Below are 24,315 nucleotides of genomic sequence, written 5' to 3'. Positions count from 1 at the left end.
AATAAACCCATAGCCTATTTTTAGTTCTCAGAATAAATTTAGAATATCTTCTGGGCCAAGAAAATAGAAAATGACACTAAATATTATGAAATCTTTTCAAAAGTCAGTCTACTTTACTAAATATTATGTGTTTAGTTTATTTCGGAGCAGGTGAAAAAAAATCACAATAAATCATTCTGCGATTTTTTAAAATTCTAAAATAATTTTATATCTCTTGAGTACGTTTTGGTCTAAAACAACACAAAATTGAGTAAAAGTCTGAAGTGGTAGGAAAGTGAAATATTTATTAATGTTTTGTGGGGGGGAAAAAATTGTATTTGTAAAAACACCCATTTACTCTGATATCCCCGAATAAAATCCAGTAGTAATTGCATCAAGTAGTTACATCATGACTAACCAGAGTCCACCTGTGTGTCATTTAATCTCACTATAAACACAAATATCTTGTAAAAGCCTCTGAAATCAAAAAGGGCAACAATCCAACGCTTGGCTGACCTTATTGCTTACAGCGCACGCTGAATACAGAGCAATGATAGAAGGAAACCTGTTAGTGGCTGTAAAAGTTTTAAAACTGGAGTGAAGAGTAAAATGACTCGAAACATTCAGCCAGATCTACGCTGAAATGGCTTAGACATGTACAAATGGTGTAGTCAAAGTCCAGAGCTGCAGTCCTCTCCAACCTATATGAGAGCTTGAGCTATTTTGCTAAGAAGAATGTATAAATATATCTAGGTAATTCAGGGGGAACATGCCACACTTTACAGATGTTGCTTTGTAAAATATGTTTAAAAAAAACAACAAATCTTAAATTTTCATTTTATGATTATCTACCTTGTGTTCGTAGGTCACCAGCAAAAAAAAAACAAAAAAAAAAAAACCTTGAAGTCTGTGTTTGAAACATGACAAATTATGAAAAGCTCCAGCAACATGAATGCGTTTGTCAGACACTGGACATGGTCTATTCATTTCATGTATTACAAAGTGAAGGTTTGTCACGTTTTTTGAAATATGAGTTTTTAGAGAAAAAAAAAACATGAGGGAGGAAAAAAAATGTTAGAGCAAATTAAAAAGAAGGCTTGCTTGTTATTCTATCAGATTAAGTTCCAATTAGTCAAAAAGCACTTGATAGGTTCACAATAGGGAGCTTACTCATACTTCTGTGTTCTGCAATTATTGTATTAGGTTTGTAATCTTGCCTTCTGCTGACGAACTATTCATGTCGGTTCTTGAATTACAGAATGTCTGATCAGACCAGGTGCTCTGAGTAAGGAGTCCTGGCTGCAGAGCTGCAGTCTGATCTTGGGCCCTGTAGTAAAATTACAAGTACCTGCATGAAAACTGATTGTGATTGTGTGCAAAGCTAAGTGTGGAACTGCCTAAATGGTCTCTAAAGTCTACAACTGAACGAGACACATTTTTGGGAACCTTCATATCATGTTCGGGTCGTCATCTGTAAGCCTTTATAACAGATACCATCAGATAAATGATGCCTTCTGGGTAATTGTTTCTCTCGTCAGCATCTGTATGTTTTTGCAGCTCTCTGATAACTGTCATGTGAAAGGAAAGCTGCTGATACTTCACACAGCAAGCAGAAGGTGGTTTTCTCATGGCGTTACTCTGCTGATTCTGACAAATGCACCTGGTTTGAGTCACATTTTGGACTCTATTCACAAATCGTCACGGTTTGATATTCAGTAGAATTCAGTAGTATTTACCGCCCTGAGTGAGTCACCACCATAGCAGAAACAAGTGAAAAATCTGCTTCCCTACCCAAAAAACAAAAACAAAACAACTGATAAGTTCTGTTCTGGCAAGGCTTCATGTTCCTGTTTGATATAGATTGATGTCATGAGATCGAGCGCAGCAGGCTAAGTGAAAGAGCGTTATCTGTCTTCGTGTTTCTCTGCTCATCGTCGTCGTTGCTCAGACGGCTTGTCTCGCTCTTCTTCTTTTTCAACACACCCCATGGTGTCATACCTGTCTGTGACTCATCACTTCTGCATAGGATAGTTAATTAAAATGAGGGCGTTAACGTAGTTACTGTTACTTTTAATACTCTGACACCCACAAAATCAGATCAGTCCAGGTGAAAGTCAGAGGAGAACGTCTCACTCGCAGGTCATGGTAAGTCTAAACTTTCACAGAAGAGTTTGAAGCTAATAGTTTTTCCCTCCTTGCAGTTTTGGATCCGAGGCCTAGGATTGACTTGTATGCATTTGCTTCTTGTTGTTGAGCCTTGAGCTGCTTTTTGCGAATTGTTTGTGCATATATAGCTATGTTCAACAAATTAGAACATTATTGAGAAGTTAATTTGTTTCAGTATTTCATTGGGTGAACTATATTATGTGGATTTATTTTTGCACTGGTTGATGTTTTCAGGAGCCATGAGGACATGTGAGCATTTTGATCATAATTTTTCATTTGCTACACAGCATTTAAAGTGAGAATATTACATCAGACTAATGAATAAATTTCACATAAATATCGGGAAATTGATATGATGTTGATTGAGAAGGACTGTGAGAAATTTTGCTCACTCAGATCAGACCTGCTTTGAGAAAACAACTGAAAGCAGATCAACTTGGTTGGTTGGGATTCCTGCTTTAAATTTATTTATTTATTTGTCCAAGTGTGTATATATATTAAATAAATACCTCAAGTTACAATGAAAACAAATCAATAAGAATCAATACAAAGATGAATTAATCAGAAAAATACTTATTTGCTTTTACTCAATTTTGTAATACCCGTAACTCAAAAATTGCCATTCAGACAACACAGACATACAGAATCCAGCAACATGTGAGTGGTACATTTTGTACTATACTCACATTGTTGCATTAGAGGCAATAACTCTTGTTGCTATGTTCAAATGAAACAAAACAAATAAATCCAAGGTGTGGCTTGGCCTTAATGATAGAGTGCTACAGTGCCACACCTCGTAACAGCCTTTCAGCTAAAACTGGGAATTGACAGTTTGCAAAAAAAACAAAAAAAAGTTGGGGAGAAAAAGAAAATGAAAGGAAAATAATAGTTTTATTAAACTTCGTTTTCAGGTACGGTAATATGTGAATGGTATAAACTGTGGGGGAGGGGGAGTAAAAAACCTAGAGCAGATCAGTTTACCATTCCCTGTAGATTAAAGTTCGCCCATCGCTGTTAACATGGCGTCTGTTCTTCACAGTTTTATTTGACTTCTTCCTGATTTAGTATATTTTTAAAATCCTTTCACATAGATCTTCAAAAGAGCTCTCTGTGTGTAGAGTTATTGTGAAACAAGGCTGTGACAATATTCACACACGTACAAATATTACAACACAGAAGGAAGTCATTTTTGCTGCATTCACAAAGTACAACGCATACAATTAGCAGCAGTTTGGATTTAACTCTTGAATGGATAGTTCTCCTCATTCTGTGAGGTAAACCTTAGCCTAAGTGGACATGAATCACACCTGTTCGTCTTGTAAAGTGGTTGAGAGGACCTTTGTGGCAATGTAAATAAACTACATACAATTGAATTGAAAGGATCAAATGCGACAGACCGAAGCTTTCACTGAGAACACTTATTGTTTAATTTTGCTGCTTTTAGAATGAGTGAAGACTAAGTTTTTAAAATTGTTAAAATGAAAACAAATTTGAATCAAAATCTATAAACTTATCTCAGCGTCTCAAGGCCCTTTGCAGGACAAACAGGGCAGATCTCCAGACAAAAAAAAAAACAAAATCATAAGATCAAATCATACAGACAGATTTGAATTTAATACGGATCCCAGTTTTAATATGCTGTCAAATTCAGTTTGGTGAATTAGTTTCTCTCTTTACTGTGTTTATTTACAATAGAAAACATAATAATGTTTTGGTAACTTTGAATTAAATCCCCAATTACATTTCACAATTACTGAATCTATAATACAAAATCTATAACTGTTGGAGTAGATGCAAACTTTCCTTTTTTACTTACCTTTGAGAGCAAGAAATGCTTTCTGACAAAATGTCTTACCTTATATTACTCATTTTTAATCAAAAGCATTGGTTTCTTTGACACTCCTTTGTCTTTGTTTACCTTTGCAAGGGTTTCAATGAAAGCTCTTTAAGCTCACATCTTACAGGCTTAATGTAAACTTGTCTTTAACTGTTCTTAATATTATCAAGTAGTTTGTCACAAGTCAGTTTCTTACAGGAGGATGTGAACTATTACGTGAATCTACACTTTGATGTTTTTAGCCAAATGTCTGCTTTGAGGCAAAATCTCACAGAAAACATCAGACAGTTTTAAAGTAAAATCTGTTGTTCTTATTCTCAGCCTTATTGTTAGCATAAATTGGCAGGTCTAAAAATAAATAACCAAAACACATTAAAATGCTGTAAGGTAGATAATTTGATGTTCACCTAAATGAAATGTCGAAGGTTTCCTTAAAGCTAGAAATAAATATCATACGTGATATTATTCTTTATATGCTGCTTAACGATAAAAATACATAAAACCTTGTCAGTATAATTCCTGCTTTAAATCAAGTTCATTAAAATAAAGTAATAACTTAATCCCAGAAAGCAGCAAGAAGTTTATGAAAGAATCGCCACTCATTTAGTAATTAGAAAATCACTTTTTTAGTAAACAGTTTTTATTACATGAATTAATAGAATAGTAAAGCTGCTGAAACTCTGCTGTGGCTTATTAAGATACTTATATTTGCCTTTTCTTAGTTTCCTTTGTTATTGTGTTCCAGTTCATAACATATTTTGTAATGTTATTGCTTGTTACATAATTGGTCACTGTATTCTTTTTTTATGATGTGAAGCACTTTGAACTGCGTTTTTGCTGAAATGTGCAAATAAACTTGACTTAACTCGAGCATCTTTATACAACTTTATGAAACTTTATGCAGGTTTTCCTGTCAGAAAGTTATCAGATCTTGAGTAACGTAGCAATTATAATAAAGACTAAAAAAAATTATATTCCTGGCAGAATTAGATTTAAAGTGCTTAAAAAAATAGAAACAATGTAATATAAAACTGTATTCAAGAAAGAGTAGGATTACTTCAACATTCTGTTACTTAAGTAAAAGTAAAACGTAGCAATGGAAAAAATTGCTAAAGTAACAGTACTTGATGAAAATGCTACTGAAGCAGAGAAACTGATCATAACATCTGATTCATTTAGAAATTGTGTAATCAGACAAAAAGATAAAGCTATGTGTGCTAATTCTGGTATTTTAAGCACCAAAATGTAAATGCAAATTCAGGAAGAGTAAATAATTTTAAAACATATTTGCAATAGAATACCTATAAAGCTAAAACTTACAGTAGATAAAGTATTAGAACACGGTTGCGGTGACAATATGGTGTATTCACTTTATCTCCTAATGGTTTAAATAACATTAGAACAGCAAAGCGTGTGTACGAAAATGTACGTGTGTTTCTCTCATGTCTTTTTCGTTAAAACAGTTACTCGCAGTGAGTAGAGTCTCCAGAAAGTTTACTGAAGTGAGAGTAGTGATACTTCATAACGTTTTATCTCGTAAAAATAAAAAAAAAAAAAAAAAGTACGTTGTAGAAAAAAGAAGAGAAATAAAAAAAATGGTTATGCATTTTTGTCTGAGGTGTGTTTTGTTAGGGGATTTGAGTCAGCTGCTTATCTAGACGCGGTCCAGAGCTCACCTTTGAGTCAGGTGTCTGGTTTCTGCGTGGCTCCACCCCCCGCAACTAAGCGGGTCTTGGAGTCTGTCTGCCTCCACAAGCGCAGTGGTGTTGGCCGTGGACCGATCGGACAGAGTTTGTCCTCAGCAGGGAACATCACAGGCGCGCCTTTTCGTACTGGACTCCCTGTCTCTCTTGACTCTGTCGCCATGAGCATGTTGACATCGGAGAACGCTTTTCTTTCTTCTTTACAGCCACACACCTTATCAACCACTTATGCTCTCCCGTCGGACAACCAACTCGGGAATGGGAGCGCCATGTCGGACGACGCCGTGCGAGCGCGGCGTGTCCAGGAGCAGATCAAGATGAAAATGGCCGAGAAGAGCACACTTCCGCGTCAGAATGGAAAGGCCTCCCAATACGCAATGTCAGGTAAAAACATTAATAAGTTTAAGAGGAAGTACGACTTCCAAAGAAATAAGTAAAACAGAGTTGGATGATATATTTTCAGAGCTGGCAGGTGTTGGACTTATACAGAAAAGTCACAGATGCAAAGCACAGGTGTTAGAATCGTTACCTGACCACAGACGTGAGTTTATGACCAATAGGTGTTATCTGTCTATGTCGTTAAACTTTGAGCTCCCATAAGATAATGTATAAAGGACAGAAGACATAAGTCATATATTAAGTCATATATCTATGTATAAGTAATAAAAGTTGTTCAGGGAGGATACATGATATTGCAAAAGCTGGACAAAGGTTTGCTTTGTTTAGGTGAAACATCTCTACCTCCCCACAGCTGAGTTCTTTGTCACACTGAATGATTTCATTCAAGAGGCTGTAGGCGAGATCATTACATCAGATCAGACATAAAATATACACAGTTGATGGGGAAGCGGCATTGCAATGAATTTTATTAAATAATCACAAGTTTCTGTGGAAGAACAAAACTGCCAAAAATAGATAAAAGTTGATTCAATAGGATTGTAAGGAGTTAAGTATCCAGAAGTACAGCAATATGTAACAAAAGGAATCAAGAATTGAACCCACAACTTTCTAGTTACTCCACCCACTGTTGCAAAGTCAATCCTAGAGAAATGGAGCATTTTAGTACCAAAACTCAGATTTTAACACTGGGAGTGATGTCAGACCTAGTTATAAGTTAGGAAACCAGTGGGATTGGATAACTGTTGTGGTCACTAACTACTATCAGAAAGTCAAGCCACTAATTTTTATACTAACTTTTGATGTCACTGGTTTTAATGAGGCAAATAAATAGTTCGGCATTAAATGCCTGAAGCATTTGTGTGTCACCCATATTGGATTTTAAAGTAAGTCCTTGGAGACTTTCAACTTTCACATGGTGATGTATTTCAATTCAAAATTACTTTATTTAAAGGGAAATTCAATTTTGTTGTAACTCATGCTATCCAAGTAAATTTCAAAGAGTCGTTGTGGATGGTGATGCTGCCCATCTTCATATTCATCCCATAGCGGATGAATCTGAAGAGGCTGACTCTGTCGCTGTTTGACAGTCTAATAGTTCTGACATTTTAATAGTTAAATTTTTGGACAGCAGAGACAGTATTTCACAGCATGACCTGGACGACACCATCAGGTTTTGGCAAACACTGCTAATCCACCTCATTTGCCTTTGCCCCTCCTCTTTAAAGCTCTGTCTGGCCATATGATGAGAAAGCTGGGCAGAGCGACGTTGCAGCTGAGGGTACGATCCTCTAAGCTTCCTATTAAACTCCTTCATTATAATAATTTCCCAAACATGCAATGCCTCAGACAAAAGAAGTTAATTCGATAATTAAATTAGAACTATATTCAGTTAATAATACCTGGAACATCCTGAAGTGAAACATGTTCTTCACTTTTTTGTTTTCCTGTTTTTCTTAGGGACGCACCCATCCACGATTTTCACTTCTGATACCGATGCTGAAAAAAAAAGTGCTGAATTGACTTTTGAACACAGACATAAATGGGTTGAATTTACAGCACAGCACAATGCACAAACGGCTTCCCACGATTGGTCAAACACTAAAAAACAGCACAATTTGCTAAGTCAGTGTAACTAGGAATATAACAGCCATTGTAAAATAAATAATAAAGAAACAGACAAAAGAATAGGTTGACTACTTTGGTCAAACATGTAGAAATAAACTGCAGCAAACCTTTCAAACGGTTCAGAAAGTACAATCTGAAATTCTAAATATACTGTAAAATAAATATAAAGCATGACGTTGCACAAAGCATAGAATTGGACTGAATAGATCTGCCATTATAGAGCTGGTACATTGTCACCGATACCCGATCTAGAACTTTTTTCAATAACGAGACCGGTACGGATATTAATATTGCTGCATCTCTTTTTCAGCTTGTATTATTTTTGCTATGCAAATAAAATTGCCTTGCTACTAGATATTGCAATATCAAAAATCAGTTAAGAATTATTCACATTTTTCTGACCTTTTTTTTACATTATTAAACGTGTTCAGTTCAGTATGTTCAGTGATATTTAGCACATCCACCTCTAAAACTACAAATGTGGTGTGCATCGCTGATAGATAAGGCACGAAAGCATGACAATCAACATGATCAGCATAGCTAAATGAATTTATTTTATTGATCCTCTTATGATGGTAAAACTTCCCTTCGTACAGATATGTAAGCTACAGCTTTGTGTATAAAAACTAACAACCAAAAGTACCAGACAGCCGACTGCTTGTGGATCAAAATCCCTACCACAAATAAATGGGCGTCTTTTGCTAATGATACATCTGTGACGCGCTCTAAAAGTATGCTGTCCTTAGTTGCATGACGTGTCAGGCATGTACAAGCAAATGCTTGTACATTACAGGAAATCTGAAGCAAAAATCCAGAACGATTGACGCAACTTCATCGACTCACAAAGTGCAAGGGGGGTCAAAAATGTGGCAAGGGAAAGACTTCAGTAAGACTTGAAGTGCTAAGAATCAGCTTTATTGGGGTCGTCCAATGACCCTGAGGTCAAGACAAAATGCACTGGTCTACTAATTTGACCCTCTCAACATGCATGTATTTATTTAAATGTTCATTAAAAAAACAAAAAAAAAAACATGCAGTGATTCACTTTAAAATGATAGCGAATCATGGGATTAGATTTAGAGAGTCACCATTGAGAGTCAATATTTTAATGTTTTTAGATGTATTTTTTTATTTTGGCTGTTTTCGTCAGTCTGGTAATTTTCTGCAAAACCAAATTACTGTTTGATTGTTTCAAAGGAATTTAACACATTCAAGAAGCAGCTATGTATTTATTTGATTTTTATTTGTAGATTTGACTTTAAACCTTTCAGCCTGGAGATGTTGAAAAAGCAATAATTTTTTGGTTGTCATGAATTTAAATCCGATAAATATCTTGTGATTCATAAATACATTTAAAAATGACTCAAGTTGGTAAATATTGCAAAAGAGCGAGTGAGAGAGAGTGTCTGCTGTGCCAGGAAAGGTTTCTTGGTTTTTCCAGTTGGCCGGGGTTGCATTAAAGATGACATAAATTATTTTTTTCTGATTTTTGGCAATTTTAATACTCCGCATATTTTATGTTTAAGAAGATATTCTGCTGTTGTCAATAATAACATTACCAAAGTAAAACTGTTTAAGAGGCTGCAGGGACTTTTTCATATCTGGTTACTTATAGGTTTAGAATTTAAATCTTATTTCTTTCTCTTTTGATTCAGGAAAGCCCATTGTATAATTCAGTACTTACTGAAAATGGATGGCTGCTTTGTGTGGGTGGAGTTTTTGATTTTTTTTTTTTTTTTTTTTTTTTTTTGCTTTGCAGCATAGATGTTCCTGTTTGATTCAAGTTTGTTTTGCATCAGTCCTTTGGGGGAATTTCTTAATTTGTCCTGAAGCAGCAGCCGCAGTTTTACATTGTGTACAAGTGGTTAATGTGTAACAGGCCTCAACAAGACCTGCTTTCATAAAGTTCCCTGATAGCAGTGCGAATGTGAGAAAGGGCATCAGCTTGGAGTTGACTTCCAGACATGAGGGTTGTTGTTAGAAACGCATGTTGTCAAAATATATGACTCGGTTAAAAGTTGCCTATCTAAGCGTTATTGCGAAATATTCCATACCAGTGTGGGATTGGTTTCCAAGTGATTATGAAAACCTACAGAAGTGGCTTGAAAGGCTTCCTGAATGCTTGGAGCTACCGTAGTTGGTGGTTGCACCACATTTGTTCATGTAATGAATTTATTGAGCTGAAAGTGTGTCAGGAAGTAGGATCGTGTGCCATCTGAACCTGGATACCTGCCTGTTGCGGCGAGACATTCCTTCACATCTTGTGCGTCACTGTTCTCAGCCAACAAGCAGAGAACGAACAGAACACCTTGACATTAGGTTTGCGTCGATGTGACCTCCAAACTCCAGGCTATTTGGATCCAGAAAGAGAGGCTTTTACTCACTCTACTGGTTTAAGCTTTTCTCAGAGGTGTCGGCTGTACCTGCCTCAACAGGCGAATATGCTGCTCCTGCTGTTTCTTAAAAACTGAGCTGAAACAGAGACATGACACGTCTCCTTAAATATTGTGGTGCTCTGTTTTTCTTAGCTAAAATATACCTCTTAACGACTGCCAGTGTAAATCATCCCTGACTTTTGCCTGGAGGCAAACATGCAGTCACACAATGTAACATTTTATCAGCTGTCGGCTGAAACCTCACCGAGCAGAGTAGTGCCATTTCAGTGGTTTGTGGCTTTAGAGGACTTGATAATGAATGCATAAGTGTTTGCAGATGGGAAAAACAAAAACACACAGAGGAATCTGGAAGGAATACCTCCCCTTCTGTGTCTTAAAGCAGTCGCAGCTGTGCATGGATATCAGGGGACGTGTCTCAGCAGTGTTGCGTTCAGAATCCTAGCAAGTGATGTAAAGAAAAGAGTTGACGCTGAAGGTGATTCAGGGTGTGTTTTAGTGGGCCTGTAAAAAGCTGACGCTATCAGGTGTGCTGGGCGTTGTTGGGGTTGGGCTCGGGTCACGTCAGAGAACATGTCAGTCATCTCTCTCTACGGCAACTGGTTTCTTTAAGCGGTGTGCCTGGGGCCATGTTGGAGTCTCTCGCTAAAGCACATGAGAAGTGGAAAAACAACAGCTTCTCAGGCATGAAGCAGGCCTGGTACAGTAACAACACAAGTGTTGTTTTTTTAAGGACAGGTGCAACTTAATGAACAAACTGGTTTGAGAGGTCAAACTTAAAAGTTATTGTGGCACGAATCTGAATTTTGTTTGGTTTTTGATTTTCTGTTTGCTTTTAAGCCAATTTTGGTTAAATCAATTCACAGTTTTCAAAGGGGCACTATCATGCTAATTCGACTTTTTTGAGCTTTGCGTCATGTTAAAATGTTAATCCTTCATCAAAAACATACCTGGCGTGCCTGGGAGGACAGAGCGCCGCCATTGAGGCAGTTTCCAAATGTCCAAGTTTCCAACACCGCAACCCCCGCACTCAGTTCCTATAGACTAGCCAGCAGTAATTAGCAAACTCTTGGTGGAACTGTGCATCTGCTGATCTCATTGTGCGAGCCACTTCTCAGTGCAATGCTGGTAAAACTGTTGTTAAAGGGTTAATAGAGGAGCGATGTTGTGAATTCCTGAAGGTAGAGTTTCAGAAAGGGCAAGAGTTTTTAAAAAAACACAGGCCCAATTTCAAGGTGTTAAATTTCATATTTGGTATGTATAACATTTTTATAACAACTAACAAATGGCCTGGAAAATACATGATGTTGCCCCTTTAAGAAGTGTTCAAATATTCAATGTGGTTTTTAATCATATTTACTAAAACTGATGTTAGTATCTTACATTAGCAAATAGAATCGTTATTAAGGCTAGCTTTGATAAAACTGTGGTCTCCACATATGTGCCTTCTTAAAAAAGCAGATTTTTATCTCAACTCTTGAGATTTCCAAAATGCTGCCAACATTTCCAAATAAATCATGCTCCATGACGAGCAGAGACTGGAAGCTACAAGGAGATAAAACAAAACAAATGTAATGTACTCTCTGCTTTAAGTCATGCTCTCTCATTTTCTTAACATGTAGTCTTACATTTTACGAAAATACAGTTCGCTTTTTTAAACATTTCCGTTTATTCTGATGTCATTTTAAACACCTCACTGATATTGAAAATTAACTTTAAATATTCCTTTAGTAACAACTTCCACAATCAAAGGCCATTGTTATGAGTGCAACGTTGCAGGACTTGCATTTAGCACATTAGCATATCAGAAAAAGAGTATTGTTACTCCAAAGTGACAACACTTGCACGGTTTCTATAGACGGGCTCTTTATTAAACACCATGAAAACTATAAAAATAAAACACAAAGATGTAGATACAGATACATTTACAGACTGACAGGTAACATGAGCTTTAGCAAAAGTTACCTCGTGGCCGCCTGCCACGTCCGAGGTCTTTAACAGATTAATTATTCGTCGTCCACTCTAAATTAAAATAGTATGCAATAAAAACACCATAACTGATCAATTTACAAAATATGACAAACATAATTACAAATACTTTGACAGCTACAGGAGACATGAGGCTGCTACACGTAGCTCGCTTCCGGGCTTCTGTTCGTTCGGTTTACTCAAGTCTCGCAGCCTTTCGCATGCATGCAAATCTCGCGATAACTTACAACAAAAAAATAGTTCGAGACGAAATAAAATACATTCATTTTATACAAAACTCAAAACGTGAACCAAACAACTTAGATTGCATTATCCTAATTGTTAGAAATAAACAATTTTTTTTTCAAGAAATGAATTATTTTAGTGACGCAAGTATTTTTAATTTTCCTGAAAACTTTCACTCTGAGAGACTCTTTAGAGCTAACTCCCAGAAAACAAAATCTATCTTTTATCTGTGACAGAACTGAATCTAGTTGAAACAAACATTTTATAGCATATCATAGTGCTGTTGTGAACTGATTTACAGTTGTGTTGCAAATTTGCAGGTATGCTTAGCATGCAGGGAACTGGTAATGGAGAAAAAAAATATGTTTAGCAAAGCAAACGAGTAGTTTTACAATCATTTAGTGCATCATTTTACCTGAAAACAGAGATTTTCTTGGAGGGCCAGACTGAAATATTTTGAAAACTACAAACCATCACAAATGTCTGTGTTATTATTCATGTTCCCCTAAATCTCATGAACACCGATTACTATTCCTATTTAAAAGCCTTTAGGTTTCTTTATGTCTTTGTGATGGACCTTAGAACCTGTGTGAAAGAGGTCCAATGAACATGATACAGACATTTAATATCCCTTCTGGGAGAAATTACAGATTTGCGTCCTGAATTGTCCTCCCTTCACTCTTATTTTAGCATTATTCTCATTAAAATGAATGAAAGGGTGCAAAATTGACTCTGGCGTATGACCAAACGTGACTCCAATCTTTTCTTCTTTTTTTTTTAGCCAGAGTAAACAAATGATAAGAACAGGGTTCTGAAAGTGACACAATGTTTTTAGGTCATCAGTTATTTCTTTAGCTACACCAACTGTTCATTTAGCCTCCTTCTGTTGGGAATGTTTATCAACATATCTACTAGTTTTTACAGCCTAATGTGAAACAGGAGCTAAACATTCGATCATAGTCTGTGCACTCAAACATGCTGTGGTCTTTGTGCATCAGATGGAGGATTGTTCCCAGTAACTGGAGATGTTAAACTTGGCCAGGTCCTGCAAAGTCTGTGTGCAATCAGACATCCATGCAACACGATACATGCCATTTAAACTGCAATGACTTTTATGCAAATTGCTGCATAAAACACAATGGCACTACACAAATGTTGTTGTGTTATAATTTTACATGTTTGCAAAAGTAGGACGTGTATTTTTGTTCCACAATTTGTTTTAAAAAATTATGTCCACTTCAATCCCTTGAGCACAAAAAAGTGCTGTTTTGAAGATTTTGAAAGATGGAATCATAAAGTATTTGTTGACATTGTTCATTATATTTTTTTGTCTTTTTTATTTATTTTTTTTTTTTCCTTTTTTTTTTTTTTTTAGACTACGGCGGTTCATCAACAATGAAATACAGCACCTACAGCCCAAGTTACAGTTCCAAGTCTTCCTACATGTACTCAGGCTCAAAAACCCTGGTGAGTCCAGCAGCATTTTCACAAACTGATCAGCACACATTGTGTTGAAATGTTTGGAGGATCGTCTAATGCACCATCAAACTGGATGCATGAGAGAAATAAAGTTGCGTTGGTAAGCTGTGTCAAGAAGGATTCAGCATTCAGTGTGATATTTCGCAGTGAACCGTGATCAGATTACCTCCGAGTTTTCAAGTCTGCCCTCTAAATTCTTCTGTTTTGGTGCAACCACTAGTGAAACACTGATGTTTGAGCTGTGAGTGTGACAGACCTAATGTGGCATTTTAAACATCTGAATGAGATCTGGAATTGAAGACGACAAACTCAGAGGGCAGGAATGTTGTTTCCAGTTGAAACACATTCCTGCAGTCAAGTTTAGAAACCATTTTATTAAAAACAATTTACTCTGATCCAATTAACTCATGCACACTCTTCACCAGACACTGCAGATCAACTCTGTAAGCATATCAAACTGTGGTAACATTCTCTCTTTTCCTTATGCTCAGGGTCCTCGTGTGTCCACCAGGACAGATTTCAGCAGCCGGTCCGCAGCCCCAGACATAACCCAGTTTCAGCGGATGAGTGTGGGTTTGGGTAGAGGTGGAGGTGGAGGTGGAGGTTTTTACCGGGAAGAAATGCACAGTGGTGGTTTCCAAGGGACCATCAGACAGAACCAAATGGATCGAGATGACATGTCTGTGCATTCACTGCAAAGCCCGGCATGGGTGATAGACAACAGCGATGCTGGAAGCATGATCTCCGAGCGAGATGCCGCCTATGACCAACAGTATTCCCAGAGTGGAATGAACGGCTTCGGCACCCAATTAAGACAAGGAGGAAGCACCATGACTTATCAGACTTATCAGACTCCTGAGCCAGCACTAGGCACCGGGCGCCGAAGTTTAAGTAGCACTCTATCCCGTGGTAGTGGTCTGGGAGGAGGAGGGACAGAGATTATCCAACAGCAGTCCTTTAAAGGCCCAGCCCACCGCACCATCAACAGGATTGCAAACCGTAACCGGATGAGTATGACCTCCATGACTGGGTCCCGGATGACCTCAAGTTCCGGCAACATTGGAGCAGGAGGAGACAGAACAGATGGTGGGTTCTTAATGTCCGTGAAATCTGGTTCCCACGGGAACCTCCTTCAGCAACGCCAAGGTGGCCTGTCGCGATCCACGTCTATGAGAAGTGTTCAGAGCGTGGGCGGGGGCATGGATATCTTTGGCCAGGCAGATTTGGAAGACAATCCCCTCTTTGAACGGTAAGAATCTTGGAAAGTATCCATTATTGTATTATCAAAACCCCGGTGCATATCAATTGTTTCTATTATGTTTTGAAATTGTACTGTACATACCAGCTCATGTCTGCAAATTTCTTACTGCCAAAATTCCATTAACTGCAATGACCCAACCAGTCTGACCACAATTGTATAGGAAAAGTCCCAGAAATTGTGTAAAAAACAATTATTCCAATTTAAAAAAACAAGAAGTAACTCGGTCTTCTTGTTTACATTCATTTACATTCACCAAGCAAAATATACTTTTGGTAATTATCTTGCAATAAATTCTTAGCAATTGACTAATTATATGAGTCATAAATGTAACCAGTTCAATTTGGAGATTTTCAAGAATGAAAATTTTCCCAGGAACTTTTTAGAAGCCAAGACATTGGCGGAAACCAAATGGCAGGGTGAGGTCATTCATTCATTCATTCATTCATTCATTCATTCATTCATTCATTCATTCATTCATTCATTCATTCATTCAGATGACTCTTATGTGATGATCACTGCTGTATTACTGATGGTGATGTAGAAATACGGTGTTGTAACATGCAGCACGTTAACAGGAGTGTGTGTTTCGTAAGAGCTGCGGATTGGGAGGCGGCTCTATAGTGGCAAGACAGGTTTGGGTTTGGGTTTAGGGTGTGGCTGCTTGGTTCAGATTCAGGCCTCGCATTTCACACATCCCCGTAATGAGTGGCTGGGCGAGTGGATTTGCAGAACATTGTGTGATTTTTTTTTTTTTTTAAGGAATTTGTCCAACTGAAATTTTTGTCCAAATCACTGTTCCAAAATCTCTGTTTTGTTCTAGCAAGAGTTGAATACAGGGTGAAATGTTCTCTGTTTCAGTTCATTTGTACATTTTGCAGGCTCCACAGCGTGGATGTACCCACTGCAGTTTCATACCTGAGAATGGAGGACACGGGGATGCAGGTCTTGGGTTCAGCGTACATTCAGCATATTTGTTTCAATGAGGAGCGAGCAAAAGACGAGGTATTTTGCAAATACGTCACTTGTGTTCAGAATGCGCTTTCTTCTCTGCATTCCTCCAACTGAGAAACTTGGTCATGAAAATTGTTTTTCTCGGAGCGATGACAACCCTTGATGGATAGCTTCCCCATTTGAGGTTGCTGTAAAGATCCACATTACTGCTCTAGAGTTTCCCTCTCATTCGTTGTGTTGCATAGTTGATCAGCATTTAAAAGGCCTGAACCCCACTGAATATAAAACAAATCATTTAACCTCTGCCATAAGGAGATTGCTTCTAAAATTTCTAAACTGTCTGAAATGCCTGATTAGTTGGCAGTGCAATACTTTATCATACTATACCAGCTGCTGAGCAGTCAATGTTGATTAAACCTTTTGAAGCCAAAGAGAGACACAAGCTAACAAAGAGCATTCAGGCAGAAAGTGGCAAGGAGTGTAAGCCTAAAAAATATTATCAAGGAATTTTAGGAATTAGATGCTTTCTCAAAATTTGAAACACATTTCAAACAAACCCTGCAGATACTCTTGCTTTGGAGAAAAGTTTTTTTTTTTTCATGAGATCAACAACTCTTTCCTGCTAATTGTTAAAATGACTGGCAAAAAATTAGTACAGAAACCAGAACATTTTGAATTTATTTGCACGCCAGCTTTAAATATTTATCTCTAACTCTAAGCCATGCTGTCTAAATGTGACAACAGCAAATTAGGATTAAAATTTTGTTGATTTTCCTGCACAACCCCAAGATTTTAAGTCCCTGCATCTAGTGACCCCTTCGAACATTTTCTGGGGCACTTGGCCAACACATTTAGAAGTTTATTTTGGCGTTAATAGATTATTTTGTTTGTTTTTCAACTTATTACAGTCCTCTTCCGAGTTGCTTTTGTGTGAATAGAATAGGGTCGTTTCTGGACATTCTTATTGTGATTTTGTATTGGAAAAGATTCATGACTGAAATATTTACCAACGTAAGGAGATTGTTTTTCTATTCTTTGTAAAAAACAAACAAACAAACAAAAAAACGAATCCTACTGCTTGAATTGTGCAACTCGGTGAACAGAGATTAAAAAGTGCTTAATTTAAAATCTTCTATAATAATAAAAACAAAATGATCTACAGAGCTGTTTGAACTGCTGAAACATTCTCTGTGTTTGTTCCAGGTGAGAGAGTTGCATGGCACTGAGCTTCTGGTGACGCTGTTCAAAAGTCCTGATGCTGAAGTTCGCCGTTTTTCCACTGGCGCCATGCGCAATATGATCTATAAAAATGTTGAAAATAAGCAGGAGCTTATTAAACAAGGTGGCATCGGGGCGCTTAATGACGCTCTTGAACAGGAAGATGATGAGCTTCGCAAAAACATCACAGGTAAAATCATGAAGACTATTATAAAAGTAGGATCTACACCAACAGAGAGTTTGATAACATACATTCTGGTGGATGTTCATAATTTTACTGACAATCAGAAAAGAAAAAAAAATGACATAAAGACATAAAGTTCTGCATGTGACAATATTGCGAGATCATGAAGTAAATGATAGACGTTATTTGTTTCGTTAGAATAAGTGAAGAGTGTAGCTGTGTTTTAGAAGAAAACAATTTTAGCTCAACAAATGCAGTAATTAGTTTCACAGATACACTTCTTTCAGATTACATTAACAAGTGCTGCACTCCCTGATGAAATGGGGCGAGGCGATTGGTCATGTGGAATTTGTTCAGTAGTGGGATAGTGATGCAACGCAGGATTGTGGGAGTGCTTAGCTGAAGCAGAGCAGCAATGTAGACAGTACATGGTGTCTAAAGTGTAGAGAAATCAATATGTAAAATATAAGACATAGGTAAATATTGCCATAGCGGCAGTATTAATACTGAATATTAATATAGCCCCAAGGGCTGCACAGCAGCGCAGTTGGTAGCATTGTTGCCTTGCAGCAAGAAGGTCTTTGGTTCGACTCCATAATTGGTTTCTCTAAATTGTCCCTAGGTGTGAGTGTGTATGTGCATGGTTGTTTGTTTGTCCCGTCTGTCTCTGTGTTGCCCTGCGACAGACTGGCGACCTGTCCAAGGTGAACCCCGCCTCTCGCCTGAAACGTTCGCTGGAGTTAGGCACCAGCACCCCCACTAGGGATAAGGGTGTACAGAAAATGGATGGATGGATATTGCCCCAAATTTCCATGTCGGTGCACCCTAATAATTATTCTTCTGCAGCTTTGAAAATTAACCTGTATCAAAAGTCACCCTGGACAGGCTTTTTTTCCCCCCCAGTTTAGTAGATGAACTCTGTTTGCACAGTTTTATTAGTAGTTTCTGTGTCCATCTTTGGGACCGTTTTTAACACACAGAAACATATGCCAGCTTGTGTGCATGGTTCGCTCCCCTACCCATGTGTGGCTACTAGTACCATCTGAAGGAAGTTTGCTTTCCAGTTCATCCAATAAGCTCCTTGTAACAATCTGCTGCAGGGCTGTGGAGCAGCTCGCTGTTTGTTCTGTCTATGAATGGATAAGATCCAGGGAGGATGTCACATAAAAAGTCTGTTGTATTCCATGCATCACCCGTCAATTTAAGTAGACTCTGAAAACGTGGACATTTTCATCAATCAAAGAAAGCTAACCGCAGCTGGAAACTGAATGTTTTCCACAGTAATGTAATCGCTCTCATCCCATTCTTCCACGTTATCCTGTTCTGATTCAGAATCGGAGGTGAAATCGGCGCCTGCGTCGGTGTGGAAGTTGCCGCAGCAACGCATTTTATAACCACGACTCAGTCCTTGAGCAACAAGTTGAGCTTTGTCCATCTTTGTTCAATAACACAAACCCAACCAGACACCCTAATTAAGTGCCTGCATAGTTAAGTAGCCATCCTGCTTTCAGATGTCTTATCTTACTGGTCAAAGAAAGTACAATAGTAATGAATGACCATTCAAAGCCCAGTGTGTTAATCAGCTGTGAGTTCCTGCTCCACACCCTCTATTTAAAGCATAAGATGGTTTCCACATGACTTCAACTAGTAAATTTACACCCCCCCCCAAAAAAAAGTGAAAATCACAATTTTCTCAGAAATTTGTGGTTTTTATCTTTTTTTCTCTTTCTCCTCTGCCGACTTGTCCCCGTGTCGTTTGTTGTGACGCATCACTCACAATGTCGTGAAATTGAACTAATTGTAATCTTGTTTGCAGACTAGTTGCAGTTTTTAATTTAAAAAACTATCTTGCATCCGAGTCTCAAAACAGATTGGCTGCAAACTAGTTTTCAGGACCCAGGATGCAGTTTTCAGGATGTGTATCCTTTGCTCTAGCCTTTGAAACTAATAATATGGAGAGGAAAAATGGAGGAAAGTGTGAAGCTGTAGAGGTGGAGGTGGTGTCATATCCATGGGCTTTGTGTATTTGAGAACAGGGGAGCAAGTGTGTGTGAGCCGCCCAGGCCTGTTGGTTCCTCATGAACAGGCCTGGGCGACTCCCTTCCTGTGAATGACGGCCTTGTTACTTTTTTCTTTTATCAGTTACGCCCATGTCCAGAGTTCACTTTGAAGCTTTGGGAAAGCGATAAAGCAACTGTACATGCTCGCCTTATATTTGGCTCGTTTACCAGAACTGTGCAACTACAGCCAAAAGCAAGCTTTTTAACATTTTTAATCAGAGAGCATAATATTTACCCTGTATGGCTAGTTCAGAATACCTGTCATTTGTGAGGAACGCTTTCACTGCAGAATATGAAGCGTCTAAATGTTAGCAGCCGTGAAGGACAGGGATGAACTGAAATGTACCGTTTGAGGCAAGACAAAGCTCTTTAAGCGTATCTTATGCATACGTCTACTACCGGGTACGAAGAGGTGATTGAGTGTTGCTATTTTTTTTCCTGCAGGTATTCTGTGGAATCTTTCAGCCAAAGACGGTTTTAAGGAACAGCTGAAGACGATCCTTCCTCGCCTCACTGAGAAAGTCGTTATCCCTCTCACTACAAAAGAGGCTGAAAAAGCAGAAATGATTAAACAAGACAAAGGTATCGCCCCAGATTGTCCCTCAGAGGCAGAAATACTACACAACACGTTGGGATACTTGAGGTGAGAAAAGTTGATCAGTTCCTGAAAATGGGTTCTTCGCACAAAGCTGTGAAATAGCTGATGAAAAATGTGAAAATGTTACTTTGTCACCTGAAGTTTATTGAAGTCTTTTGTCAGTTATTTTTACTTGCTTTCAGAGGAGTATTTGAATGTTTTCCATAAGTACAGGCTGGGTTTAGTCATGGAGCATACTTGGTTTAAAACGATGAGTTTTTTAATTGCACCTTGATAATTAAAAACGGGGAAATGGCTAGGCAATTTCACATCTTCTTCTGTGTTCCTTATCTGCTAAATAAAGAAAGTATTGTTGTGCTTGGCAGGTTGGCTTAACCTTGACATTATAATTTACACAGGGCCTGTCTGACTGTCATGTTTGCTTCTTTCATCTATTATTATTTTCCTGTCTGATAACTTTAGGAAGTCTTTAAAAAAAGAATTGAATTTAGTGATGTGATGCTCACGAATAATTAGATTCTTTTGAGCAGCTCTTTACCCTGAACAATTGAAAGCTGTTCTGTTTTTCCACGACTTTGTTTTCCTCTAATGACGTGACTGCTGTGGCTACTTATTTAATTCGAAATTGTATTTATTACATGGGTAAATACATACAACAAAAGAAAGGAATGGGTGGATAAGCACATGATCGTTGCTCATTGTTTTCATCAGGCACCAGATGGCAGATATGCATGCATCTATGCACACACTATATTTTGTTTTGATATATTGAGTATTTGATATTTATTTTTTTATATTATATTTTATATTATCGGTTGTTGGATAAGCTCTTTGTAATTGATTGTTGTTTGTTGTTCAAGCACCCATCCAGTCTTGAGTTATTTTGGTCTGTCTGAATTTTGAACATTTGAACTGCACTTTTTAAAGTGATTTTTAAAACAATGCATCTCTTGACGTTAATCGCTTTGTGCTTTCAGGAATCTGAGCTCTGGCTCAGAAAAGGTCCGTAGAGCGGTGCGAGAAGCAAAAGGGCTGGTGGAGTCTTTAGTGGGTTATCTTCGTTCCACCCTTGAAGTTGGAAAAATAGAAGAAAAGGTGGGAGTGGAAGCAATTTTTTTTGTACAAGCAAAATCCATCTTTGTGCCCATATTGACTTGTTTGTGGTTGTGCTTAAGGGTGCTGAGAGCGTAATGTGCACCTTAAGGAACCTCTCATTCAAACTGTTTGAAGAACTGCCTCCGTCTATAAAAACAAATTTGTTTGAGGATGGTACAACTTCCTCATCTACCGTCGGCTGCTTTTCACCGAATAGCAGCAAAATCAAACAGGTAATCAGTCGTCAGCTTTGATGACAGAGTGTGTATTATGGACAAGATATTTTGTTGTGTCCTGACTTTGTGTCCTTTTTTTTTTGATTAGCACAAAGCGTGTGACCAAAAAGGCTTTTCACCTAATGAGGTATCAAAGTCTCCAAAAGGCTTGGAGTGGTTGTGGCACCCTAAAATAGTGCATTTGTACAATAGCGTGATTAAATCATGCGAAATTAATGCCTGCACACGAGAGGCGGCCATTGGAGCTCTGCAGAACATCACCGGTGGACAGGACCCGGTGGGCGACAACTTTAGCAGAACTTTGTAAAAAGTAAAACCATTTTTCGCGTGTCATAATAAAACTTTATGTCTGTAATCTGCAGTGGGCTGAAAAGTTGTCCCGCTACATGGTGAACGACTACAAGATGCTGCCAAACCTGCTGGATCACTTGCGCTCAGAAAGGAACAATGAGCTACGTTCTCTCACTGGCTTGTTGAGGAACCTCTCCTCTCATACTGACAGTCAGTCCGGCTTTTATTTATTTATTTTGTTGTTGTTGTAAAGACATTTAAATGTCAAGAATTACAGGTTACCAATTCTTATTTAATTAGTGTTTTTACAAGGTCAATGTGTAAACTCAAAGGAAGTGGGTTCTGTTTATTACAGTAATTTTCTACTCAGATTTCCCACTCTTCAGATTTAAAACTCAAAGTTTTATAACGAATTTAACCTGGATATTTTTAAGTTATCAAAAGGTTTATTCCTCATGAGACTGTAAGCAACAAACACAATCTCTTGTACAAAATGAATCAAAATGTTTTAATGGAATATTAAGTTTATGTTTTAAAAATGATTGCTTAGTTAATTAAACATTGGTTGTGAAAAACATTTTCCTCCTATAATTGAATTTTTAATCTATACCTCTATTTTAATTCAGCCTCACAAGCACTAGATGCCGTGGTGAGGAGGTTACCAGAGGACAACAAAGACGTGCCTAGTCCTGAGGCTCTGATCAACCTCTGCGGCATTCTCAATAACATGGTAGCGCGCAGCTTCGACACTGCCAAGAAACTCACTGAAGGTTCTGGGTTGTCCAGACTGATGGACATGAAGAGTCTGGTGAACGACAAGTATGTGACATGTTATCTTATCCTACATATGCAATTTAAATTCATCCCATCTGAATTAGATGCTTACGCAGAACATCGCATCTGCGTAAACGTCTTTCATTCATGTAATATGTTAACACTTGGTGAAATGTTTTACAGTCTAGTGTATGCTGACGCGAGCCGAAGTGCACGCGTAGTACTTCGCAACATGTATAACTACAGGAAACTGCACAGGATTTTCAGACGGGTAAGAGACTTTGAAAATAACAAAAATGTTCAAGCTCTGCGTGACTGATGGGTTATTTGTGGTCACTTGTTGCTGCCATTAGCTTAGAATGTTTGAAAGCAATGATCCAACCTTCACAGCAAAATGTTTCAATTGTTAAAAGGATGAAGGTGTTTAAGGTAAACATGCATTACAGTTTTATGAAAAAAATTGTTGCAATAAACTATAGCATTACCAAAAAAAAAAAGGCAACTAATGCATAAATCACTTCTGAGCTGCTTCTGGTCAGGTTTTATGAAGAGTCAGGTACACTTGTTTTTTTTTTTTTTAATTATGTTCACTCTTAATTTACCTTTTCACTCCATTCTCAACAAGTCCAAGCAGATGTTTTCTGCAGTAATCTCAGACTTCTACGAATGACTTTATCATGTTATTTGGTAAACATATTTTAGCAGCTTTTTGCCAAACGTCTCCTGTCCTCGAGCCAAGGCAGGAACAAAAAGTCAAAGTGCCACACCCTCATTCTTCCATCTGTGTGGCTCCATCCCTGCTGCTTCCACATTAGTTGGATGGCACATGCTCAAAAGCTGTGTAACTTGAGGCAGCTCACACATTCACATGCTTATGCAAACACCTTGAGCTCGGCTGTACCCTGTGAATTTACTGCCTTCTGCAGGTCGCAGATCGACACTCCCAAAGGGTGTGGCCTCCAGCCTCTTGCTTAAAGGACAAGTCCAAACAAAACAAAAATGTATTCATTATTGTTAGACTTTTTTTTTCCAGCTCTGCGATCTGTATTAAAACATATGAACAAAAGCAAACCATTTTAATGTATGCCAAGTGTCCGGGACAAAATTAAGAAATCAAGTGTTCTGTCTATTTTTGGAATAAATTACTCTTCTGTTGTCCACATTTAGAAAATGCCCCTAATGTAATTTCTGTCTTTGTGTTACAGAAAGGTTATGAGAGAAAGGACTTCTGTGATGGATGAGATGCAGGATCTGACCCATGAGACAAACTGCTGTGTATTTTTACAAAACGGTCCATCAGAACAGCACGAGAACCGTCGAGGCAGCAGGATTATGATTGAACAGATATTGCCGGCACTCTAACTAATTTGTGTAAACACTGTTTGTATACTCTGAGGGATTTTAGTCCAGTCATAGCAACATGCATTTAAACAAAATGGCTTAAAAACAACAACAAAAAACCACTGTTGATGGGAGAACCTAGTGCACTCACTATAACAAGTTAGCTTTGTAAATAGTGCTTTTAATTTTAAAAATATATTAGATTGAATATTTCTTTTGTTTATACAAGTTAGCATCTAATCTTGTTTTATTTGAATGGAAATTAGAGACAAAAAAAGTGGATGTAAATATCTTTTATCTTTGGGGATCGTGCTTATGGATTTGCATGTTTTCTTACACTACAAATAAAAATCTATAAAAACTGTGTAATCAACTGGTGGTGTAGGAAATTGTGTGCAAAGTTTATGTATATTTTCAGTTGAGGACTTAAGTTTATAAATGAGATGAATGTTGCATATGAGCACCTTTGAGACTCGTCTTGGTAGACACAAAAACTTTAATTTTGTACAT

The 24,315-nt window shown here is 37.8% G+C and overlaps 1 protein-coding gene across 2 annotated transcripts; it reads left to right on the top strand.

Annotated features, from left to right (window-relative positions):
• The first annotated feature begins 2,016 nt into the window (after window positions 1-2,016).
• pkp3a (plakophilin 3a) lies at window positions 2,017-24,171 on the top strand. 2 transcript variants are annotated; one of them, XM_015032951.1, is made up of 14 exons: window positions 2,017-2,124; window positions 5,892-6,069; window positions 13,693-13,784; window positions 14,288-15,045; window positions 15,936-16,059; window positions 17,212-17,416; window positions 19,915-20,113; window positions 21,046-21,163; window positions 21,244-21,396; window positions 21,488-21,676; window positions 21,762-21,900; window positions 22,317-22,509; window positions 22,648-22,735; window positions 23,670-24,171. In XM_015032951.1, exons 1-14 carry the CDS (start codon window positions 2,122-2,124, stop codon window positions 23,703-23,705), a joined length of 2,475 nt encoding a protein of 824 aa, XP_014888437.1. In that variant the 5' UTR covers window positions 2,017-2,121; the 3' UTR covers window positions 23,706-24,171. The 2 variants fall into 2 exon arrangements, with proteins under 2 accessions (XP_014888437.1, XP_014888436.1); XM_015032950.1 differs by lacking the exon at window positions 2,017-2,124 and having other exon boundaries at window positions 5,286-6,069.
• Window positions 24,172-24,315: the final 144 nt, after the last annotated feature.

This window comes from Poecilia latipinna, unplaced genomic scaffold (genome assembly GCF_001443285.1).
Source record: "Poecilia latipinna isolate Pla-1442-1.1 unplaced genomic scaffold, P_latipinna-1.0 Scaffold254, whole genome shotgun sequence".
NCBI lineage: Eukaryota > Metazoa > Chordata > Actinopteri > Cyprinodontiformes > Poeciliidae > Poecilia > Poecilia latipinna.
This window is presented reverse-complemented; position numbering and strand designations above follow the sequence as displayed.

What these genes read in the sequence shown, in the direction of transcription:
- pkp3a (XM_015032950.1), top strand. Translation starts at nt 5,847, where the DNA reads ATGAGCATGTTGACATCGGAGAACGCTTTTCTTTCTTCTTTACAGCCA. An exon ending in AGGAGCGAGCAAAAGACGAG is followed by an intron (nt 16,060 to 17,211) that starts GTATTTTGCAAA and finishes TGTTTGTTCCAG; the next exon opens with GTGAGAGAGTTGCATGGCAC. An exon ending in TTGGAAAAATAGAAGAAAAG is followed by an intron (nt 21,164 to 21,243) that starts GTGGGAGTGGAA and finishes GTTGTGCTTAAG; the next exon opens with GGTGCTGAGAGCGTAATGTG.